Source organism: Rana temporaria, chromosome 11 (genome assembly GCF_905171775.1).
Source record: "Rana temporaria chromosome 11, aRanTem1.1, whole genome shotgun sequence".
NCBI classification, from domain to species: domain Eukaryota; kingdom Metazoa; phylum Chordata; class Amphibia; order Anura; family Ranidae; genus Rana; species Rana temporaria.
In genome coordinates this window covers 142,989,104-143,010,180 of record NC_053499.1, presented here as the reverse complement: position 1 = coordinate 143,010,180, position 21,077 = coordinate 142,989,104, and the positions used below count along the sequence as shown (strand labels likewise).

Below are 21,077 nucleotides of genomic sequence, written 5' to 3'. Positions count from 1 at the left end.
TGTAGAGTATAAGATTTCCTATCATCTGTGCCCAGTTTTGCCACACAGAGTTAATCCAGCTCTGAGCAATCCTCTTTTTATTGTTCTATTGTTCTGGGAAATAAAACAGACTTCCAGATAAAAACCAAAGTCCTTGCTTGAGTGACAGGTTATTTACATATCTCGTGCACTAGCTTGCAGACACGCACAGCTTCTGTAAAAAGTGCTCGATTCACATCACCCTCCCCTCTTCCCTCCAGCTCTATGTATATTCTGATGGCTGTTGCATTTTCTCATGGCACTGAACTGTGACTCACCCCATATTTTGAAAACATTTAATCAAAACACAGGGGAGGGGATGTGAACTGTGCCCTTTTTTTCAGAAGCAAGGACTTCTGGTTTTTATCTGGAAGTCTGTTGTATTTCACTAAAAAATAAAAGAGGATTGCTCAGAGCTGGATTAACTCTGTGTGGCAAGACTGGGCACAGATGAAAGGAAATCTTATACTCTACATTGTGACATCAAAAAAAAAAAAAAAATTGGGGGTGTACATCCACTTTAAAGAGTAACTCCGGACAGCAAGTCACAACAAGAACTGGGCTGCTAAGCTCAGAAGGTTCACTGACTTAATCCTAAACTGAATCTTTATCAATTCCGCTGCAATTTACCGCAGTTTCTCCAACTCCCTCTGTCTGAAAGACACCACCACCCTCCCAGTGGAAGGAGTCTGGAATGTTTTGCCTGGAGTCTTACAATGCTCAGCAGTTGGTGTTCCCAGTATACTAGGTTATCAGCAGTATAGTGATCTCAAGCAGTAGGATCACCTGTGCACTACAGCTATACCTGATCATGTACAGTAGGCGTGTCAAACTCAATTTAACCACTTGCTTACTGGGCACTTAAACCCCCCTCCTGCCCAGACCAATTTTCAGCTTTCAGCGCTCTCACTCTTTGAATGACAATTGCGCGGTCATACAACACTGTACCCAAATGACATTCTTATAATTTTTTTCCCCACAAATAGAGCTTTATTTTGGTGATATTTGATCACCTCTGCGGTTTTAATTTTTTGTTAAAAAAAAATAAAAAACACTGAATAAAATTGGCAGTGATAATTGGCACTGATAGGTGGCAGTAGTGGGCACTGATGGGTGGCAAACTGGCAATGATGGGCACTGATCAGCACTGGTAGGTGAGACTAATAGGCAGCACTGCTAGGTGGCACTGATGAGGCACTGATTGGTACCACTGGTGGGCATTGATAGGTGGCACTCGTAGGCATTGATAGGTGGCACTGTTTTGCACTGGTGGGCACTGGCAGGGGACACTGGCAGGCGGTACTGGTGGGCACTGATGAGGCGAATGAGCCTCTTCCACTCGGGACCGATGTCCCTTACACAAAAGCCAAGGCTCTGCTTTTTTTTTTTTCCTCAAGCTGTCAACGTGAGGAGAAAAAAAACGATTACCGAGCTTCTGTTTACATCATTGGCTGACAGCTGATCACGTGGTAAGGGGCCGGGACCGACCCCTTACTCGGATCTGTGATCACCCGAGTCTCAGCGACTCAGTGATCACAGGGGGCGCGCAGGGAGCGTGCAATGGGGAAGACGTCTATTGATGGCCTCCCGGCAATTCAGGTCCGCGCTGTAGCCGTCATTCGGCTATAGCGCGGACACCAAGTGGTTAATCTCAGGCCACATCAGCTTTATGGTTGTCCTCAAAGGTCCGGTTGTATCTGTAGGACTATATTTCTGGAGCACCCCACCCCCCCTTATATCAGATGTCAAGTGCTCCCCCAACAGCAGAAGTCAAGAGTCCCCCCACCCTCCTTTATATTACAGTACACCCCTTACCTTGTGCTGCTGTCAGGAAGAAACTGAAGTGAAAGTGCAGGGTCTGAAGGAGGACCGGAAGAGGGATGGAATCAGCTAAAGGAGTCTGCTAAATCCTGAGCCCAGGGGAGGCGGAGACAAGGGGGTGCAACAGCTGCACAGAGAGGCGCAGGATCTTCAGCAGGAGTTCTGTCCTCCTCTCTGCTGCTGACTGCTTTTCTGGGGGGCAGAAACGGGCCTCTCCCCAGGTGCACAGAGAAGCGTGGGACTTGGCAGAGGAGTTCTGTCCTCTAGAGATGGGCTCAGGCATGTTGGGGGTCCTAGTTCCAACACACCTGCCTGATCCCACCAGGAAGCTGACACTGCAAACCGCTAATCACAGGCAATGAGGCATTTCCCGGTGTGCAGCTGCACAGATCGGGAAATGTCTCAATGTCTGATTCATTTTGGCTTCCTGGCAGGATCAGGCAGGTGGGTTGGGACTGGAATCCTGTACATGCCTGTGCCCATCTCTACTGTCCTCTCTGCTGCTGACTGCTGAGACTAGGTAGAGGCAGAGACTAGGTGGGTGCTGCAGGACTTATGTTTGACACATGTGATGTACAGTAAGTGTACATTATTTATGTCAAGGATTACATTTCAGGTTTGATATGTGAGTTTAAAGAGGAAGTAAACTCCCCTGGTTTGTTTGTAGGTACAATACAACCTATAATAAGGCTTACCTATAGATACTGTAAATATCTCCTAAACTTTCACAGTTTAGGAGATATTTAATGTATACACTGCCAATGACGTCATCGATGCATGCGCTCTGAAGGAATGGTCGCCTGTGCCGTTTCTTCAGAGCCCTGTGCTATGACCAACAGTGTATGCGCGGTAGTTACGCCATCACGGCTCTGGCCACTCACAGCACTGGAGTCCGCGAAAACTTGGAAGAAACACCGGGAAGATGTCTGCCGTCTCAGCGGTGTGTGGTCGCTGCTAGATGGCTTCGTTCTAAGGTAAGTATTTCAAAATTATCTAGTTTACAATGCATACTAGCTCATTATGCCTCTGTCTTACAGGTTTTTATTTCTCGTTTTTTTTTACAACCTGTTTAATAAAAACAGCTGTTTATATTGTTTGTTGTGATCATGAAACAAATGACTGCGCTAGTAAATCGTCTATAGCAATCAGTTTATTTATGAGGGACATACAGTGCAAACAACGAATCAGATTTTTCCTTTTATTAGTCTGGTTCAGTCAGAGCAATGAGAAATGATTTCTGATTTGTTGCTCGGGGTTAATGCACTTTACATGTAACTGTCTACCTAGTTCAATAAGCTCAGGGATCTGGTAACAGAGTGCAGGAAATGGAGAACAGAATCATTACTCTTTGGAACAAAGTTACTGACGGGCCCGCCGTGGAGATTCAATTCTCGTCACCATATGTCTGCATATTTATGGCTCAGAGATTCAGCCAGGGGAGTCCATTCATCACACAGCACCATCGTGTTCTCTTTCAAGCCATCTACCGTATTTATCGCGTATACCGCGCACTTTTTTCCCCAGAAAATCGTGTGTGCGCGATATACGCCGATACCTGCTTTCCCGCGCCGAGCTTGAATACTGCGCCGACATATACTGAGCGCAGTACACTTGTGTATAGTCGGCCAGTCTCGGCTCCTCTCGCGCTGACGTCCTGGACGTACAGGACGTCAGCGCGAGAGTAGCCGAGCCTGCCCGACCATAAACGAGTGTACTGCGCTCTGTATATGTCGGCGCAGTATTCAAACTCAGCGCGGGAAACGAGCGGGGAGGACGCGAGGACGCCGCAGAAGGACGCCGGACCCGACGAGGAGGATGCCCGAAGCCGCAGACGGACGCCGGAACCCGACGAGGCCGCCGATGGATGCCGCGCAAGACACCAAAAGGAATTTCGGGCAACTTTAGGGGTGCGCGCTATACGCGGGAGCGCGCTATACCCCGATAAATACGGTACTCCCAGCTCAACCATTCTCCAAAGGGGAAGAACAGGAGGCAGAGTTCCTTTATGTCTGACTCAATTACCTTCCAGAGTATGAAGAAGAGGAGGCAGCGTACTTCTATGTAGGGCTCAATTGCCATCCAAAAATGAAGAAGAGGAGACAGTGTTTTTCTATAACCGGCTCAATCACCATCCAGAGGAGTAAGAGGAGGCAGTGTACCTCTACATCCAGATAAACCACCGCCAGAGGAGAAAGAAGATAAGGGAGTGTACCTATACATCCAGATCAATCACCCTCTGGAAGAGAAAGAAGATGAGGCAGCATACCTCTATGTCCTGCTCAGTCACCCTTCAAAAGAGGAGGAAGAGGTGGCAGCGTACCTCTATGTCTGGCTCAATCAACCCCCAGAGTAGGAAGATAAGGAGGCAATGTTTCTCTATATCGTAATAAATCAACCATTGGAAGAGGAAGAAGAGGAGGCAGTGTAGCTCTATATCTGGATCAACCAACCTCAAGAGGAAAAATTAGAGGAGGTATCATATGTCTATAGCTGGCTCAATCATCCTTCAGAGGAGGAAAGAGAATAGGCAGTGTACATCTACAGTATATGCTAATTAATCACCCTCTGGAAGAGGAAGTATATGAGGCAGCATACCTTTATATCTGGCTCAGTCATCCTCCAGATGAGGAAGAAGAAGAGGCAGCATACTTTTATATCTGGCTCAGACAACCTCTGGAGGAGAAAGCATACAGTACCTCTATATGTGGATCATTCACTCTGGAGAGGAGGCAGCGTACCTCTGTGTCCGACTTAATCTCTTTCCAGAGGAAAGAGAGGAGGCAGCATACTTCTATATCTGGCTCAGTCAACCTCCAGAAGAGGACAGAGAGGAGGCAGTGTACCTCTATACCTAGCTCAATTACGCTCCAGAGGAGGAAGGAGAGAAAGCAGCATACCATCATTTGTGGCTCATTCACCCTCCAGAGGAGGAAGGAGAAGAGGCAGTGTACCTCTATACCTAGCTCAGTCATCCTTCAAAGGAGGTTGAAGAGGAGGCAGCATACCTCTATTTGTGGCTCAGTCACCCTCCAGAGGAGGATAGAGAAAGGCAGTGTACCTCTATACCTAGCTCAGTCACCCTTTAGGCTGCTTTCACACTGGGGCGGTGGGGGCTTCAGCGGTAAAGCGCTGCTAATTTTAGCGGCGCTTTACCGTCGTTTTTGCGGGGGTAATCGGCCACTAGCGGGGCCCTTTTAACCCCCACTAGTGGCCGAAAAAGGGTAAAAGGGTTAAAACCACCCGCACCTGCCGGTGCTACGGCCGCACTGTTCATTGATTTCAATGGGCAGGAGGAGTGGTATACACCCCGCTCCTTCACCGCTCCAAAGATGCTGCTAGCAGGACTTTTTTTTGCGTTCTGCCAGCGCACTGGAGGGCTTTCACACTGGAGTGTGAGGAGCGGCTCTTTCAGGGCACTTTCCAGGTTATTAGCATTATAGCATCTGCAAAGCACCTCAGTGTGAAAGGGGTCTTAGAGGAGGACCAATAGGAGGCAGCATACCTCTATTTGTGGCTCAGTCACCCTCCAGAGGAGGAAGGAGAGAAAGCACTGAATCTCTAGGTACAGTTTTTTCACTTTCCAAAAGGAAGAAGAAGGTGGTGCACCATACCTCTATGTCTAGAAGGCCCTGGGATCGGATGGTGCCTCTAGAAGGGCTGATTGAGAATTCCTGAGGTCTGGAACCTCCTTTGTGTTGAATTTTCCAGGACGGTGTCTTCTCTTCCAGCACAAAATTGCGGCATGTGACGCTTGACTCTCCTCTACCATCTCCTGGGACACGAAGACTGAAGCTCATGGGAACCAGAGAGGTGTTATTCAGGGAGCAGGTGAGAGTGTGGGAAAAGCCTGTAGGACATGTAATAGTGTCAAATGGTGTGCAGACACAAACTACCTATATATATTCGGATTCAACAATAAATAAAAAATACTAATGTGAAGTTACACAGAATACCATTCAATGGAATGTTCTGTAAAACAAGAATTGTCCTTACAGACTGAATTATACATAGCACATACGTTAAAGACAATGGCCCAGATTCACAAAGCACTTACGCCGACGTATAACAAGTTCCGCCGACTTAAGTGCAAATGTGCGCCGTCTTTTCTGTGCGCCAGACCCACGAACAGATATGCGCCTAAAAACAGGCTTCACCCTGCTGACGTAACTTGCTTACGCCAGCGTAGGGTGGGCGCACATTTAGGCTTGGCGCATAGTGCCGCTCCCATTGATTAGCAATATAAACATGCAAATGAGGCAAATACAGCGATTCACGAACCTGCGTTTGCCCAGCGCATGCTACGCGAGGTGCGCGTAAGTTGTACGTCCGGCGTAAAGTTATGCCCCATAAAGGAGATGCAACCCAGCAGCAGACATGCAAAGGTCTGCACCAGGGAACACAAGGCGGCGTATCTTACGTTGGACGCTTGTCTGGCTGGGCGTAGGTTACGTTCACGCCGTACACAGTGATCCGGCATAGTTTAGGCAGTGGTTCCGACTTGGTTGTGCGCAAGCGCAGAGGGATGCGTCCACGCCACGGCGAATTCGCAGTTCGTGATACGTATCTGTCTGGCGCTCGGCCCATCATTTGCATGGGGTCACGCCTCATTTGCATGGGTCACGCCCACTTCCACCTACGCCGGCGTACGCCTTTAAATCCCACGCTACGCTGGCGCAGCGTTGGGGGCACTGGCTTGCTGAATTCAATGCTTGCCTCTCTGCGCTGCGTTGGCGTAGCGTACATTGGTTACTCTACGGCGGCGTAATGTGCGCCTTGCTCTCTGTGAATCTGGGCCAGTGACTGTAGATGTATTGGGAAAGCGGCCATGTCCTTGTGTATTCAGACAGACACAAAGAAAATACTCACCAAACGACACATCCCCAAAGTGCAAGCCCGGGACACTGAAGTGGAATGTGGGTCCAATAACACAACCCCTACACAGGGACAAAAAAATAAATGTGGAAAACGGTGTAATGTGAAACCAAGTAAAATAAATAGGATTATGTTTATAAAAGTGTGAAGTGACAACTAAAGTTAATAAATATATATATATATACACACAGTATCTACATGCCATTGGGCTATATGCAGATAGGGTCTGGTCTCCATACCTGACTGTCAATGTGATGACCTCAGGAGCTCCGTCCACATTAAAGTGGAACTCCTCTGAAAACTCTCCCAAGATTCTGCAGCAGAGGGAGATGTTGATGGCCTGGTGTCCATCAGGAAGGACGATTCCCTCACTGGGGGTAAAAGTGAAGCAGGAAGCCACAGCTGAGGTGGGAGTGGAAAGACTGAAGATCCCATCAATGGCTCCCTGGTTAGTCAGGACAACCTAGTGAGACAAAAGACAAAACACTAGCTCATACGATAGAGATGTCAATGCTAAAATAAACAATGACTATGAGTAGGGGTTGAAACGCGTCAACCAGAGGTGCTGGTATGGAGTGTTCTTTGATGTGCTGGATTGGAAGGAATGATATCAAATCATATCATTGGAGGTCAGACCCAGCAACAAAGGGCCAGATCCACAGCCAGCCAGCGCAACGTAACTTTTTCCATTTAAGTTACACTGCCGCAAAGTTACCAAGTTAGGTGCCGATCCACAAAGCACTTACCTGGAAATTTGCGGCGGTGTAACTTAAATCCGTCCGGCGCAAGGCGGGCCAATTCAAATGGGCGAGTCCCATTTAAATTAGGCGCGCTCCCGCGCCGGACGTTCTGCGCATGCTCCGTCGGGTAACTTACCCGACGTGCATTGCGCTAACAGACGTCGCTCCGACGTCATTTGCTTAGACGGTAATGTAAATGGCGTCCAGCGCCATTCACGGACGTCTTATGCAAACGACGTAGAGTTTGAATTTTCGACGCGGGAACGACGGCCATACTTAATAGGGCTTAGTCAAATAGGACTCAGCCCTATTTTTACACGGCGTAACTCGACGTAAACGACGTAGAATTATCGCGACGGGCCCGTCGGAACGTTCGTGGATCGCCGTAAGTGTTCATTTGCATATTCTAGGCCGACCGCAATGGCCTCGCCACCTAGCGGCCGGCCTAGAATTGCATCCTTAAGATCCGACAGTGTAATTCAATTACACATGTCGGATATTCTGCCTATCTATGGTAAAATGATTCTGTGGATCAGTTCCATAGATAGAAACAGGGATACTACGGCGTATCAGTAGATACGCCGACGTATCCCTTTTGTGGATTACCCCCAAAGACTCTTATTGTGTCACTGTGCATGCCCTGGCACACCGCCACTTCTGCAGTAGGAAATGTGGGTACTGACACCTGCAGGTTTAGGAGCCAATTCCTTCCTGTCCTGAAAGAAATTTAGAGGCTACCATTGCTGAAAGTGCTAAGTGCTTGGCTCTCTTTGGCTTTGTTACTTCAGTAACAGGAACAGTCAGTGACCTGGAACAACCATGCAGTTCAGAAGTCAGTAAAGTCACTCTTGATCTGCATGCTTGCTTCAGTTCAATATTGAAAGTAATGAGTTTGCATGGTAGCCAGGGAATTAGCCTTTTCAGAAGGCAAACAATGGCACCCTCAGGTTTCAGGTAGCTCCACATGCAGTCTATTGTTTCAGTCGGTCTGGCTGGACTTTTATATTATTAGATGTATTTAGTCAGAAGGTAAGTCTTAACCCTTTGCACACATAGATAATACCTGCACATCAATCAGACCACATCTCTATCTAGATTCCATATAAAGATCAATAATTGACTTCCTGATGAGATTTGGGTTGTAGCAATATATAAACTAATGATTAGCACTTGGCTTGTACATAGCCTGTCTGTATATCCAGCAGGGCTCACCAGGGCGGCATCCACTCACCTCATAGCTATGCGACGAGCCAACAAACACCTTTCCAATGTCCAGCTGGTCAAAGCTGAAGACCAGTTTGGGCCCCAGACCCTCTCCTCGAATGCGTAGAGGAAGACGAGCCTCCCGACCTGCGACAACAGAGAGAGGACAAGGGTGTAAAAGGTGCCACACAGGTAACTCTATTCTCACTGGGGACCTCATTATGACACAGGTGACACAATTCCCCCACAGATGACCCCATTCCAGCACTTGTGACCCATTCTCAAACCGGTAAACCAATTATGACACAGGTGACCCCATTTGCACAGTGCTATTGTCCTCCAGATGACTCCATTCTCATAGGGGACCCAATTATGACACAGGTGACCCTATTTTTACACATTCTCATGCAGGTGACCTCATTCCCACCCAGGTGACCCTGTTATAAACACATCTGACCCTATTATCAGCAATGGCTCTATCCCAACACTGGGGACCCCATTCTCAAAGATAACCCCAATCTCCTACAGATAACCCCCTTTCTGACAGAGGACTCAATTATGGCACCTGTGACCCTATTCTCGCACAAGTGACTTCTCACAGATGAACCCATTCCAACACTGGTGACCCCATTCTCACAGGGGACCCTGTTCCCACACAGGAAAACCAGTTATGACAATGGTGACCCCATTCTCCCATAGATGACCCCATTCTCACAGAGGACCCTGTAATGACACAAGTGACCCCATTCTCAGAGATGACCCTGTTCCAACACATGTGACCCAATACTGTAAAACCTTGGTTTGCGAGCATAATTTGTTCCAGAAACATGCTTGTAATCCAAAGCAGTTGTATATCAAAGCATTTTTTTTACAGGGTATAAAAGAGAAGAGAGTCACCTCTAAGTGTAGCAATTAGTTGCTAAAGGTTGTATCTTCATTAAATGTAACCATATTGCTAAACGTCAATCACGTCGGGTCACAAGTTATTTACATAAAACACGCCCCCCTGTTCCACATTTGAATTAGGCGGGCTTACGCCGGCCTATTTACGCTACGCCGCCGCAACTTACGGAGCAAGTGCTTTGAGAATACAGCACTTGCCCGTCTAAGTTGCGGAGGTGTAACGTAAATAGGATACGTTACGCCCGCACAAAGATACGCTGATCTACGAGAATCTGGCCCACAGTATGCTAGTTGGAATGTTCTGTGTTACCTGTTATGTCGCAGTAGACTGTACGCTGATAGATCTTGGCTGTCTGAGGTTTAAAGAGAACAGTCACCTGCACTGAGGAATTCGGCCAGACATCACCCTCCTGTCAGGACAACAATTACATCAGATCAAAACATATTACAATGATGATCAATATCTACATCTATAGCTAGATCTATACACACTTATATATTGCACTTTCTATATGTATATATATACTGCCCTAAGCTACCTTGGTTTTTATTGCTGGTCCTTTTCTGTGATCCCACCATATACATACATACAATATATCTCACCACACACAACAAGTATGATGGAGTCAGGGGCACAGTGGGGCTCTCATACATGCCACATCTCATTCCACCCCCTGTCAGTGATAACCTATAAAACATCAAATCCTCCTTCATCACCCGGTATTGCCTTTCTCTCTGCCCCACCATCCCCACTTTTATATCCAATATGACCCTATCCAGCCCCTTGTCATGTGGCTCATGCAGGGCTCTCCTGGCTGGCAGAGGTGTTGTGTACCCCAGAGTTTAGCAGGCAGCACAGATAATAAAGAACAGAACAATATGGAGAAATTATGTGAAATGCCATTATCATCCCCCCCGCCGGGACTCTTTTCTTGGAAAGGAGGAGAAGTCTAGGTGGGGGCCCATTGTCTGCCAGACAGCTCCAGAGAAAGGGCCGCCACCTGGTACATGCCCACCGCTCAGTGCATTGTCATTAATAGTAGAGCTGTGATAAAGATTGCCTGTGCCCGCCACTATCCCACAATTAATCTACACCAGCTGGAGGCCACGACACAGGTGTCCTGGGTGGACCTTGGGTGTTCTGGGGACATCCTGGAGGGGTTATCGTACAGAGGACATTGTTCATGCAGTGTGAAGGTGCAGCACACATTACTTTTGACCAAGAGGGGTGACTTAATCCAACCTAAAGTATATGCAAACCCAACAACAGAAATGTCCTATACTGCAGCGTAACAGTCCTAAGAAGAGGTTGGTTGTATACATTTTTTTTTTGTCTTATTTTCTTTAATATTTTTACATGGTGATCCTGTCAGCAACACACTTCCTGTCCTCTAATGGCAAAACTCACTCACTGTACTGTATCTGTGAACCTTGTCACCCAAGTACAGGACTACAGAACACATCCACCTTTTTTCCATAACATACGGTAGATAGCGGAGAGCAATGTAACTTATAATAGTGTAGCACAATGGCATGCATAAGAGGCATTAGACTCCTCCTTGTTAGTATCCACTGTTTTGGAAGACCCTCTCATGTAGGCCTCTTTCACACTTGTGCGACCTGAAAGTTCCAAGATTTTGCAGGCACTTGGGGGTGACTCGAAGAAATGCCTATGAGATCTTATGGACCTCAAGTAGCATCAAAGTCGTACCAAAGTGGTGCAGGGACTACTTTGAGGTCACTGCGACTTGAAGTCGTACAGATATGAATGGTACTCATTGGAAGTCATGGGGTACAACTTGAAATGTGACTTTGCAGTCCCAAGTAACAGGACAAGTCGCGCAAGTGTGAAAGGGGCCTAAGCAAACTGACTTTGGTGGGGCTGCTTACATGTACTGGAGCAGGGCAGGAAAGGGGGTCTTGAGAAATGTCCAACTATGCATGAAGCAGTAAGGGTGCCACCAATGGTGAAAGTCCAACATCTTATTAAATAATCAGAAGAATAGGAAACCTCAAGATGTTTCAGGAGTTCAGACACAGCCTCTTCATCAGCGTCAAGTCTTAAAGCGGAGTTCCAACCACAATTAGCATTTTTTAAATGTCTTTTCATCCTGCGTTTTTATAATATAAATCCGGTCACTTACTATTTTACAATCCGCCGCCGATCCGCATAGATATTCAAAAAAGATAGTTTATAAAACTATATCTACACAGTTGTCATTTTGCTTGTGGGCATTGTGAAGCCTACAAGCACTTACTTCCTGGAAATCTTGGATGGGTAGTGATAATTGGACAGCGCACTGCATCCTGGGAAATTATGACACACATTTCCCAGGAGCATTAGAGGGAGATGATGTCAGAATCCTAGGTGGTTTCAAAGGCAGATTTCGTGGGACCGCATAGCAACAGGCATTTCCAGATGAGTAAAAAAAAAAATGTTTTTTTTTTTTTTTTTACTTTTTTAGGTGTAATGAGCACAATAATGAAAAAAAATTTGGGATGGAAACTAAGTAATCTTAGTTATGGATGGACTCAATTGGATTGTAATGATAGTTGTATGTAAATAGTAAGATTCTTCCACTAACAGTGAGTGTAGTGTGGAGCTCTAAAGCAGGTCATAGATGATGCGATTTTCTTTCAAGCAACCATGGGTTGTAGTATTGAATGCAGTATTGAATAAAAGCTCACAATTTTGCTTACCCTACTCCTGACCCAGGGTCTCTGGTCAGAGCTCATTGGCTGAGTATAGCACAGAGACAGCAAGGTGTAAGTGTATGGACAGGGAATTACGGGGAAGTATGGGAATAAAAATGGAAGTGATAGCAACCACTATAGCGCAGATATCAGATGGCGGTACATTCTGCACTGCTCATCACAAATATTGACTGAAGCCTCGTACACACGCATGGTTTTCTCGTCAAGAAAGCTGCTGGGAGAGCTTTCTGCCGAGAAAACCGTGTGTGTGTATGGTTTCTCGTCGGGAAAACTGCCGGGAATCTCGACGAGAAAAATAGAGATCCTGCTCTCTATTTTCTCGTCGGGATTCTTGTCGGCCTGTTTCCCGACGAGAAACCCGAGCGTCTGTATACTTACCTGTCGCCGTGGAAACCCGTGCATGCTCGAACTGACTTTGACGCATGCGCGGTAGCTTCCATGGCATAGGTAGGGGGAAGCAAGATGGCGGCGACGGCATCGAATGTGACGAGCGCATGCTCGTCGTAGTCGATGACGTCACCGCGTTCTTGACATTCAAAAAAATGGCGGTTCTTTTGAATGGTGTGTCTGTACACACGGCGAGCAAGAAAGCTTGCCAGGAAACTCGTCAGGAAAATCGACTGTTTTTTTCCTGATGAGATTCTAGGCCGTGTGTACCAGGCTTCAGTGTTATGCCGCATACACACCATCACTTTATGTGATGAAAAAAAACGACACTTTCTGTGAAGTAAAAAATGACGTTTTTGAAACTTCAATTTTCAAAGACGAAGTTGCCTACACACCATCGTTTTTCTCACAATGTTCTTGCAAAGTGAGGTTACGTTCCACCACGTTTTACCATTGAAGTAGCTTCTGGGCATGCGTGGATGAAAAAACGTCTTACAAAACGACGTTTTTTGCTACACACGGTCAATTTCTGTGAAGTAAAAAGTGCACTTTTGAAAAACGACACATAAAATTGAAGCATGCTTCAATTTTTTTTGGTCGTTTTTTACAAGACATAAAACGACGTTTTCCCCCACACACAGTCAATTAAAGTGACGTTTTTAAAAACGTCATTTTTTTTCATCACATAAAGTGATGGTGTGTACGCGGCATTAGTGACATATGTATATTGTCATGCCTTGTATGATCTGGACAATCAATGCTCAGCTCAGTCAGGATATATATCAGTTGGTGATCCGGGGGAACTAACTGATCAGTCCTCCCCACAGAGTCAATTATGACCAATGAGAGGAGTACAATTAATGTGTAGAAAAGCTTTGTTCTGTTTACACCAGCCAACAGATAACATGTGGGGGAACATTCTGGACACTCAGACTTACCACAGGCTCTATATGGATGACGCTGTCCGAGAACAGCATGGAGTCTGTCTCCACCATCTTCTTGCGGTTGTAGAAAGTGCGGCTGAGGAGGGAAAGACGCTCGCAGAGGGTGGGATCGGCTCTGCATTCTTCCAGAAAACGATCCGTCTCCCCTTCTTCCTCCATCTTTAGGTCTGAGCAGAATCTGGAGGTCAGAGAACAGATACCACATTACCTTCTCCCAGATCCCACACCACATAAGACTAAATGAACTTTCAGTTAAAATTTGTTAAATACATACCAGGTGCATCAAACAAAGGATCTGAAAAATCTTTCAGTTGGTTTTCTTCATAAAGCAGCCACAGCCAGAGTAAAAAAGCCTGTCCCCTGCTAACATGCTGCATAGTAGGACCCTTGCTCTCTATATGAAAGCAGCCGTTTCTCTGCCGAGGTCCGCCTAATGGGTCAGAGCTGAAGTTCTTCAATCAACTGGGAGCATGAGCTTGTCTAACTGGAGAGCTCAAGGTCTGATTACACAAGGAGGCCTATTTGGAACTCTGCAGTTAAACCACTACTTCCACACAGAGTGCAAAGATCTTTCTGTGAAGTAGGGAACATGAGCTTTGCTGATTGGAGAGCTCTAGCTCTGACTCAGTAGGGGGTGTTTTGGACCTATGCAGAGTAACCGCTGCTTCCAAACAGAGAGTAAGGGTCATTCTGTTCGATACGGAACATGAGCTTTAGCTGAGTCGGCGCTATACGGCGCCTGCGCCCACCGTGTCGAGCTGACTGCGCAGGCACCGTATAGCGCCGACTCGCAGCTCGGCTATTTACGGAAAACTGGTGACGCGCCTTGTGCGACATGGGAACTTTTTCACAACACGTCAATCATCTAACCCAGGGATAGGAACGCCCAGTCCCGCCGGAATCAGAACCCGGAAGCCGGGGAGAAAATCACAATATAACGGTATGTACATCAGAAAAAAAAAAAGACCTGCATACTGTAAATGTTGTTCGTATGCTGGATGTAATGTTAGATTTTTTTTTTAGGGTGAACCCCCCCCCCGCTTTAAGGGCCCCCCCCCCACTTCCCTGCTGGGTCCCTGGCTTGGCACTCACTGATGCTCCTCAAGCATCACCTCTGCTGTCCCGCTGGGTCCCTGGCTTGGCACTCACTGATGCTCCTCAAGCATCGCCTCTGCTGTCCCGCTGGGTCCCTGGCTTGGCACTCACTGATGCTACTCAGGCGTCACCTCTGCTGTCCTGCTGGGTCCCTGGCTTGGCACTCGCTGAAGTTTTCCCACTTCCTCGCCACCCCCAGCTGGTGAGAAGATTGCTCTGGTACTGTACTGACTCCAGCTTACTCACAGTGGTCTACATTAACAAGGTGGATGGTCTCTTAGTGGCGACAGCTTCCCTTCTACCTCCGACCACAACTGGTTCCCCGTTCGGTTGAACCGTTACTCTCAGTTGAACTCCAATCCTGCAGTCCCAACCCTGTTCTGCTTCTGTTGCTTCTGGATAGGCCCTCAGACAGCCTAGCAGATGTCCGGGATAGGCCTCATGCTTCCGGCTTAGCAGCTCGGGGGCAACATAACACACGTCCACCCAGACAGCCGTCCAGGTGACACAGAACCCCAATCAACTGACTCCACCCAAATAAACAGGCTCTTCCAGCAGGCCAAGGGACTAAAGAAACCCCTGCCAATTGGCTGAGACACCCCATCCATACATAGTCTAACCTTGCTACACCCTTGTCTCTCTAATGCCACCAGTAAGCGCCACCTAGTGACAGAAGAAAAAAGGTGCGGCAATCTAAAGTTGGAGAGGAATCAGAGGATCTTCTAACAATCAGCCAGGATGATTAATACCTGACGAACAAAATTTATTAGCAGCCCTGCCTTAAAGCGGGAGTTCACTCTAAAAATAATTTTTAACCTTAGATTGATGCTCATTTTGTCTAGGGGAATCGGCTAGTTTTTTTAAAATCGAAGCTGTACTTACCGTTTTAGAGAGCGATCTTCTCCGCCGCTTCCGGGTATGGTCTTCGGGACTGGGCGTTCCTATTTTGATTGACAGTCTTCCGACAGGCTTCCGACGGTCGCATCCATCGCGTCACGAGTAGCCGAAAGAAGCCGAACGTCGGTGCGGCTCTGTACGGCGCCTGCGCAACGACGTTCGGCTACTTTCGGAAAATCGTGACGCGATGGATGCGACCGTCGGAAGCCTGTCAATCAAAATAGGAACGCCCAGTCCCACAGCCCATACCCGGAAGCGGCGGAGAAGATCGCTCTCTAAAACGGTAAGTACAGCTTCGATTTTAAAAAAACTACCCGATTCCCCTAGACAAAATGAGCATCAATCTAAGGTTAAAAATTCATTATTCCGGGTGAACCTCCATTTTAACAACATAAGAATGGAGCATCAAGGCACTAAAACGGTGGCTGTTTGACTTACATAGGCGTGCACACAGGGTGTGCCAGGGGTGCCCAGGCATACCCTAATCACCCCGTGCAGCACAAATTTCCCCTACTGCCCTAGCTCCTCCTCTTCTCCCTACAGCGCTCCTGGCTTCCCTCCTCTCCTCTCCCGCCGACTGTTACTGTGGGGATGTTTTAGAATGAGTGGGGGAAGGGACCAGTAAGTAAGTATGTAATTTACTGGCCCCTTCCCTTTCTGAATGAAGACCAGGCTGCGGGGATGCTGGGACTTGTGGTAGTTGTGCAGCAGCCAGCTCGCAGCGCTCCCCTACCCCCACATTGAACACACATGGCAGGCACGGCGGCCGGCCAAGTGAGGACACTTTGCTGTTAGTTAAAGTGCTTTCTTCAGCACAGGGGCATTCATCTCTGGCTAATGTCATTAAATATGGAGCAGAGGGGAGCCGTCTCTCAGCTGTGTACCTCCAAGGCACACCATGGCCCAGATGTAGGGCGCCTATTAACCCTTCCACACTGCTTCCATCGCGCATCCCCTGGATGAGAGGTCCCGATCTGACAGGCAGCACTTTGCAGGAATTACGGGGCGGATGGCTCATCCGAATGTTAAATATTAGATGGAGAAGAAGAGCAATTAGTGCAGCGTTGCCACTTTGTATTAACATGTACAATGGCTACAGATACGCTGCAACTCGCTAAGACTCTTATGTTTATGTTCGGAGTTCCTCCAATTTATGTGATCTAATCAGACAATGTGTGTATATGGAGTCACGCTGAATTACTGACCGCTGGGTGCCCCCCCGACTACACAGGGCAGCCCAAGATAGGAGGAAGCCACCGCCGCCGTGACTGAGGCTGAAAGACGAACCTTAACTGTCTAGACTAACAATCCAACTCAACTCCATCCAGAATAATCCATTTAGAATTGCATTGTTTCTGGTAATCTGAATCACAAGCTGGCGTCTTGGAACTCTCACACATCTCCCCACAAGAATAGTGACAGAGTCTCCATTACTGGGAATCTCAAATAACTGAGAAGTTTACATTTATGATTAACTTGTGGGAGGGGCAGAGATACAAACTACTGCAGGAAGAAATCTCACCATTGTGGGAGGGGCAGAGACACAATCTACTGCAGGAAATCTCACCATTGTGGGAGGGGCAGAGACACAAACTACTGCAGGAAGAAATCTCACCATTGTGGGAGGGGCAGAGACACAATCTACTGCAGGAAGAAATCTCACCATTGTGGGAGGGGCAGAGACACAATCTACTGCAGGAAGAAATCTCACCATTGTGGGAGGGGCAGAGACACAATCTACTGCAGAGAAATCTCACCATTATGGGAGAGACAGAGACACAATCTACTGCAGATAAATCTTACCATTGTGGGAGGGGCAGAGACACAAACTACTGCAGGAAATCTTACCATTGTGGGAGGGGCAGAGACACAAACTACTGCAGAGAAATCTTACCATTGTGGGAGTGGCAGAGACACAAACTACTTCAGGGACATCTCACCATTGTGAGAGGGGCAGTCACCAACTACTGCAGAAAATCTCACCATTGTGGGAGGGGCAGTCACCAACTACTGCAGAAAATCTCAACATTGTGGGAGGGGCAGAGACACACAATGCTGCAGAGAAATCTCATCATTCTGGGAGGGGCAGAGACACAAACTACTGCAGAAAGATAGCTCCCTATTGCAGGAAATCTCACCATTGTGGGAGGGGCAGAGACACAAACTACTGCAGGAAATCTCACGATTGTGGGAGGGGCAGAGACACAAACTACTGGGGGGAAATCTCACCATTGTGGCAGGGGCAGAGACACAATCTACTGCAGGAAATCTTACCATTGTGGAAGGGGCAGAGTTACCAACTACTGCAGAAAATCTCAACATTGTGGGAGGGGCAGAGACACAAACTACTGCAGAAAGATAGCTCCCTATTGCAGGAAATCTCACCATTGTGGGAGGGGCAGAGACACAAACTACTGCAGGAAATCTCACGATTGTGGGTGGGGCATAGACACAAGCTACTGCAGGAAATCTCACCATTGTGGGAGGGGCAGAAACACAAACTACTGCAGGAAGAAATCTCACCATTGTGGGAGGGGCAGAGACACAATCTACTGCAGGAAGAAATCTCACCATTGTGGGAGTGGCAGAGACACAATCTACTGCAGGAAGAAATCTCACCATTGTGGGAGGGGCAGAGACACAATCTACTGCAGGAAGAAATCTCACCATTGTGGGAGGGGCAGAGACACAATCTACTGCAGGAAGAAATCTCACCATTGTGGGAGGGGCAGAGACACAATCTACTGCAGAGAAATCTCACCATTGTGGGAGGGGCAGAGACACAATCTACTGCAGAGAAATCTCACCATTGTGGGAGGGGCAGAGACACAAACTACTGCAGAGAAATCTTACCATTGTGGGAGGGGCAGAGACACAAACTACTGCAGGAAATCTCACCATTGTGGGAGGGGCAGAGACACAAACTACTGCAGAGAAATCTTACCATTGTGGGAGGGGCAGAGACACAAACTACTGCAGAGAAATCTTACCATTGTGAGAGGGGCAGAGACACAATCTGTGACGGACTTTTTACCTATATGCTTCAGTTTAATCCTCCCTGCTTGTTTAAGGCTGTTAATTGTAATTACTCTTCTGCAGCTAGCCCTGTTTCAAATGTTAATTGTTCTAGCCCTGTGTTTACTGGTTACTGTGATTAGATAAGTGGCTTGTGTTAATTATGCTGATTGCTTCCTTGTGATAATTATCTCTCTATATGCGGTGCCGAACCGGCTAGCTACTGAGTAGTTCAAAGAAATATCTTTATTTCAAAGGAGCTGTATTGAAGACCCCCCACTGTGTGAGGGGGGCGGAGATTTGTCATTGTAACAGTTGTAACCACATATAAGCTCTGGTTTCTTATGATTAAAACTCTGTGTTGTTCAAGCAGTAAGCTGGTCTCATGTGTGGCTTTCTGGGCGATTCCAGGGATATCCCTCCTCGTGGAATATTGGGGTGATTTTCGTTATGGGAAGAAGGGAACGTTGACGGGGATATCATACCGATACCGTCACAAATTGGTTGGCAGCAGCGGGATCTTCCCTTCTACTCTCCTTTACACCCGGATTCCAAGCAGACACTGGAAGAACTACTGGAAGTTCGTGGAAGGATTGCTAGCAACAAAACCAAGCGGGTCATCATAGCAGAATCAATGGAGATAGACCAGGAGGACGGGATTGCAGCAACGCCAGCAGTACAAGAGATGGAGACACCAGTGATTCAGGAGGAGTCACCAACCAACAAGCTAATGAGAGAGAAGCTAGCGTGGTTCGGCCCGAACCCAACGCCGGATGTGGTGCTGAAAGTGATGGACCTGTTAGCGGAGGAGGCCAAACAAATAAGAGACGCAGAGCTACAGAAGGATAAACAAATAAGAGACGCAGAGCTACAGAAGGCTAAAGAAATAAGGGACGCAGAACTACAGAAGGATAAACAAATAAGGGATGCAGAGCTACAGAAGGCTAAACAAATAAGGGACGCAGAGCTACAGTTAAAACTGGCGGCAGTCCAACAAGCAGCCGCACCTTCTACGAACAGTGAGTACAGCACAGCAGACACAAGGAAGATTCCGTTTAGCGCTTTTAAAGCTTTTGATGAAAAGGACTGTGAGATTGATAACTACCTGGCGGATTTTGAGCGACAATGTAACCTGCACCGAATAGCTAGAAGAGAGTGGGTTGCAATATTGTCAGGCAAACTGTCAGGCAAAGCTTCTGATGCTTTCCGGACCGTGCCAGATCAGGATATCCATAGCTACGCCCGGGTTAAAGAAGTGCTCCTGGCTCGTTATGCAGTAACCCCAGAGTCCCACCGACAGAAGTTCAGGGACTCACGCAAAACCACGAAAGACTCTTACGCGGAATGGGCATGCCAGCTGTCCCTGTCGGCCTCTAACTGGGTTAACAGCAGCCAGGCCACCACCGCAGAGGACATTTTGCAACTAATGCTCCTGGAGCAATTTTACAATCACATCCAGACTGATGTCAAAGATTGGGTGAGAGATCGCAGGCCCATGACTCTACCAGAGGCCGCGAAGTTGGCGGATGAATATGCGGATACTCGCAAGACAAACCAGGCCACACCACGGGTACAACTTCCACAACCAACGGCGCCCTCACACCCACCAGCCGCTAGATACCAACCGCCTAACAGACCGATGACATCTAGCCCTCGCTATCCACGCCAGGAGGACAACGAACAACGCTGCTTCCGGTGCAAACAGTTGGGTCACTTCAAGCAGAATTGCCCCATGAATGACAACACCAGGTCAAATTGGTCTCAACCTGGGTACCGCCCGCCAGCAGCAGCCCATTGTGTAGACTCGGCTTGGGATCCCCAGGAGCTGGGTCAGGAAGAACCATTGGGCACCCCTTACGAAGCCCTCATGGTACAATCTGTTATTACGGACAACAGGGAACACCATTGTCAGCTGGTCATGGGCGACAGCCATGAGCCGGAGGGGCCCTGGAGGGAGCTGGGCAGAAAGAGGCACCGCCAGCTACCCTCCAAGAAGAAGAGGTCCTGGAAGTCATATAACCAGCGGACCTGGGAGGAGAAGAAGCGACTGGAGGAGATGGAATCGCAGCGGGCGCCCCAGATGCGGGCCGAGATGTTCGCCAAGGGCCCACCGGTGGCCCCTTACACCACCACCCAGTTCCTGATGATGAAGGACCACGTGGAGAGCCTGCAGGACATGAGCAAGCAGGATCTGATCCGTGAGTACATAGAGCTGGAGGAGTGCATAAGCCGCATGGAGGAGGAGAACAACCACCTGAGGTCACAGCGGGCTGACCCCCCCAGGCTCCATGAACTGGAGATGGAGCTGGAGAAGCTCAAAGAGGAGAACCGGCGGCTGCGGAGGGAGCAGGGGGTGGCTGACCTTATGGGGCTCTGAGTCCCCTCTCCCCCCCCCCCCCCGGACTCTGAGCACCAGTGCTACAGCATTTCAACAAATATAACTTTTTCTTTTTATGAATCTCCTGTG

At 48.0% G+C, this 21,077-nt stretch overlaps 1 protein-coding gene across 1 annotated transcript in view; it reads right to left on the bottom strand.

The window, feature by feature from the left end:
* The window catches only part of HYDIN (HYDIN axonemal central pair apparatus protein), a 159,070-nt gene that overhangs the window by 105,852 nt on the left and 32,141 nt on the right, over positions 1 to 21,077 (bottom strand). The window contains exons 9-14 of the mRNA XM_040329299.1: positions 13,598 to 13,781; positions 9,868 to 9,967; positions 8,683 to 8,801; positions 6,951 to 7,174; positions 6,706 to 6,773; positions 5,451 to 5,686 (exon numbers count right to left, since the gene is read on the bottom strand). Of these exons, the coding sequence (XP_040185233.1) occupies positions 5,451 to 5,686; positions 6,706 to 6,773; positions 6,951 to 7,174; positions 8,683 to 8,801; positions 9,868 to 9,967; positions 13,598 to 13,781 (931 nt within the window). The remainder of the gene's footprint in view (positions 1 to 5,450; positions 5,687 to 6,705; positions 6,774 to 6,950; positions 7,175 to 8,682; positions 8,802 to 9,867; positions 9,968 to 13,597; positions 13,782 to 21,077) is intronic.